The 1,287-nt window shown below is 40.2% G+C and overlaps 1 protein-coding gene across 2 annotated transcripts in view; it reads left to right on the top strand.

The window, feature by feature from the left end:
- Window positions 1-903: 903 nt before the first annotated feature.
- Window positions 904-1,287, top strand: part of znf276 (zinc finger protein 276) — a 5,002-nt gene continuing 4,618 nt past the window's right edge. For both annotated transcript variants that reach the window (NM_001083001.3, NM_001441941.2), the window contains 1 exon segment: window positions 904-1,153. In NM_001083001.3, the coding sequence (NP_001076470.2) occupies window positions 1,099-1,153 (55 nt within the window). In that variant the 5' untranslated portion in view covers window positions 904-1,098.

Raw genomic sequence — 1,287 nt, 5'->3', positions numbered from 1 at the left:
AAATATGAACTCAAATAAGTCTTACAGACTTGAAATAAAATAATCATCATCATTGATCCTGCCCCCCTAAAGCTCTCTTAACAAATTAAAGTAAAGAACTATTTTATTAAATAATTATAAAATGGCTTTATTATTATAATATAAATATTTATTTTATTTTCTGTCTAGCAGTTTAAAGGCTACCTGCTCTTTCTAGGAAACTTCTACATAGCTCACTTATTTTACCTTTTGTTCTTTTCAACACAATCTTTTTGGATTAAAATGCTTTTTTGAAAATTCATTTATTATCCAAAATAATGTCATTTATTAAGACCTAATCAAAACACCTTGTTTTGCTTTTTACATGGGAAATTTTTATATGTATAAATGTACATATGTAAACCCTTTTTTAGCAGATTCAAACAAGAAGTATTAGCCTAAAGATTGATGTTTAACTCCTAGAATTAATGCTTATTGCTTTGTATTTAATAGACCTGTTCGTTTTTATGTTTATATTAACCTCTCATTTCCTCTTATTTCTCTCATACATTTGTTATTTATGTTATTCATAATTCTCCCTTATTGTTTAAAAAGGAACTACAGTTTGTAGAGACTGTATTCTGTTTTATTTGTAAATGTTTTATTGTTATAAATAAAAATAACAAAAAAATATGATGACGGCATGTGATCGGTCATCATGACTGCAGCAACTTTGAGTCCCGAAGTGTCCAGCTGTCCGTCTTGACGGCTCCGTTTTCAACTCCGCCCCGCCTGCGCTCAGCTAATCTCGTTGATCACCGGCTGCAGCTGAGCTTCATGTCGAACGCACCTAGTAATATTGATTATGTCCACTCCTCTCGGCGCTCACACGCGGCGCTGTGGTCCTCTGGCAGTGACGTCACGTCCCCTGTTCCTGTTGACAGCAGAGCGCTTCCGGTCGAGCTGTGCTCCGCCGTGTTTTGGCGAATATCTGCGCATCTGCTGCAGTTTGCGCGTCTGTTATTGATCACCGACTGACGGAGAGTGTCGATAACCCCTCCTGCAGCGCGCGCTCGCCGTGAGCTGATCGACCAGCGCGAATGATCTTCGGTTATTGATGAGTTATTGATCAGCGGCAGGATGAGGAGGAGAGGCACGCGCACGGGCAGGAGAGAAACACGTGACCACAGCAGCGGTGAGCGCGCGCACTCTTCATCACTGTCTGTGTATATGTCTGTGTGTGTGTGTGTGTGTGTGTGTGTGTGTGTGGTGTGAGCTGGGTTCTGGAGATGATCACACACACCTGAATAAGTCAATCAGCAGAGCTCC

This window comes from Danio rerio, chromosome 25 (genome assembly GCF_052040795.2).
Source record: "Danio rerio strain M-AB ecotype USA chromosome 25, GRCz13ab, whole genome shotgun sequence".
NCBI lineage: Eukaryota > Metazoa > Chordata > Actinopteri > Cypriniformes > Danionidae > Danio > Danio rerio.
Note: the sequence above shows the minus strand (reverse complement) of the source record. Positions and strands in the feature narration are given on the sequence as shown.